The following is a 1,704-nucleotide window of genomic DNA, read 5'->3' as shown; positions in this document are numbered from 1 at the left end:
TTATTGAGAAACTGAGATGGATTGGGACAGTGGCGCTAACCAACCATGTGATGCCCTGTGGATAGATAGCCCCACCACTGAACGCTGACACAACAAAACGAAATACCCACTAACTAGCCCCTGTTCTATCTTTAACTATTTTAGTGGGTTAGATAGCTCCTTATGTACATTCCATCCAATATAATTTCTTGATATCCAGTACCTCTCATCGTAAAAGACACTAGTAACACATTGTGAAATGTCGAGAAAAAACAAATGTGTTTGCAAGTTAGGTAGTTAGCGTTAGCTCATTCATTGAACGTTGAAGCCCTAGCTAGAAAACTGTGCAAAACTGCTACTTACCATCAGAAAGTTAAAATGTATGAAAAACTCATCGTAACACGATTCTGGCATGAAATAGGTCAGCAGGAGGCCCTTCAGTGGGTCAAACACAGAGATCTTGGGAAGTTCCATCATAGGGGTCGCCATTATGGAAATATGACGTGACGTAGCTGTGTGCGCATAATAACTGTTCCCCCCACGCTAGACGGAAACATTAACAGAGAATACGGTTCCGGATCTTTGATCATGATGGTATCTAAAATGAACAAACAAACAGTCTGTCATAGTTTTCTGTTTATTGTGTTCCAATTGTAATATCATTACAAAAAGGTGCAGTGAAAAAGGAAAATGCTTGGTGTAATTCAATATAATCTCTCTCACGAGAGAAACAGTGATTTTCCACAACAAAACAAGTCTGACATATTCTGGCTGGTGATGTAAAATGAGTTACAAAAACATTGCATAGCAAATCAATCTTAAACACATTGCAGCTTTATCTAACACCAGATGCCGATGCAGATGGCATCTTTGGCCGTGGCACAATCCTGATCTTCATTTCGCCGTCGAGACAGCCGAACACAGGAACCACCTTCTCCTTAAACGTATCAGTGAACGTATAGATATGGGACCTATTCTCTATATCATAGAAGGAAACCTGTCCCTCCTCAAAGTCCAGGTAGACCCCTACTAGGTGTGGCAGGGCTGAGACAGGTAGCTTGGTCAGGGGTTCATCACAACAGGCCCACAGGTTGTTCTGGGCGCTCCTCCACAGGGTCCAGTAGCCCTTTGCTGGGGTCATGGGGAACCGACCTTTCCGGGGTGCAGTTACCGATGTCAATCCCAGTCTCCAGCTGCCTGTGGGGGATACCTCTACTCCCCAGTAGTGCCTTCCTGTGTTGATGGCCTTGTAGTAGAGGAGAGTAGTTCAATACAAGTTTTTCACAATGGATGAGTTGATAGTTGCTAGGGCTGATCAAATGATTTATCAACCCCAAAAATATTACTAATAAATCTGAGTGTTGTCTACAAAATAAAGTATGATGTATACTAAACAAGAAAAAACACACATATATGGAATCAAAACAGAATCTTCTTCAATTCAACTCACTTCTCTGTCCAGCGACGAAAAATGTCCCTTAACTTGGTTGTTTTTGATTTCGGATTCCCTAATTGATTTGATTAATCAAACTCATCCCCCTACCTGGCATCCCAGAACGCAGGGCCAGGAGTCGAAGCTGAGGGGATAGTTTATGGTGTCGCGCCTCTGGGGGGCCTCCCACACTTCAAGGTTGTCATCTGAGAAGGCCAGCCAGGGGTGGCTGGTGAGGGGTTCCAGACGCACTTGGGCTGCAGAGGTGGAGAAAGGTGGAGGTAAAGGGAAAG

The 1,704-nt window shown here is 43.9% G+C and overlaps 1 protein-coding gene across 4 annotated transcripts in view; it reads right to left on the bottom strand.

Annotated features, from left to right (window-relative positions):
* Positions 1–602: 602 nt before the first annotated feature.
* The window catches only part of LOC115118169 (butyrophilin subfamily 3 member A1-like), a 5,974-nt gene continuing 4,872 nt past the window's right edge, over positions 603–1,704 (bottom strand). For all 4 annotated transcript variants that reach the window (XM_029646739.2, XM_029646737.2, XM_029646740.2 and 1 more), the window contains 2 exons: positions 1,523–1,668; positions 603–1,225 (listed from right to left, as the gene is read on the bottom strand). In XM_029646739.2, coding sequence (XP_029502599.1) covers positions 815–1,225; positions 1,523–1,668 — 557 coding nt within the window. In that variant the 3' untranslated portion in view covers positions 603–814. The remainder of the gene's footprint in view (positions 1,226–1,522; positions 1,669–1,704) is intronic.

This window comes from Oncorhynchus nerka, linkage group LG12, assembly GCF_034236695.1.
Source record: "Oncorhynchus nerka isolate Pitt River linkage group LG12, Oner_Uvic_2.0, whole genome shotgun sequence".
In the NCBI taxonomy this organism is placed as follows: domain Eukaryota; kingdom Metazoa; phylum Chordata; class Actinopteri; order Salmoniformes; family Salmonidae; genus Oncorhynchus; species Oncorhynchus nerka.
Note: the sequence above shows the minus strand (reverse complement) of the source record. Positions and strands in the feature narration are given on the sequence as shown.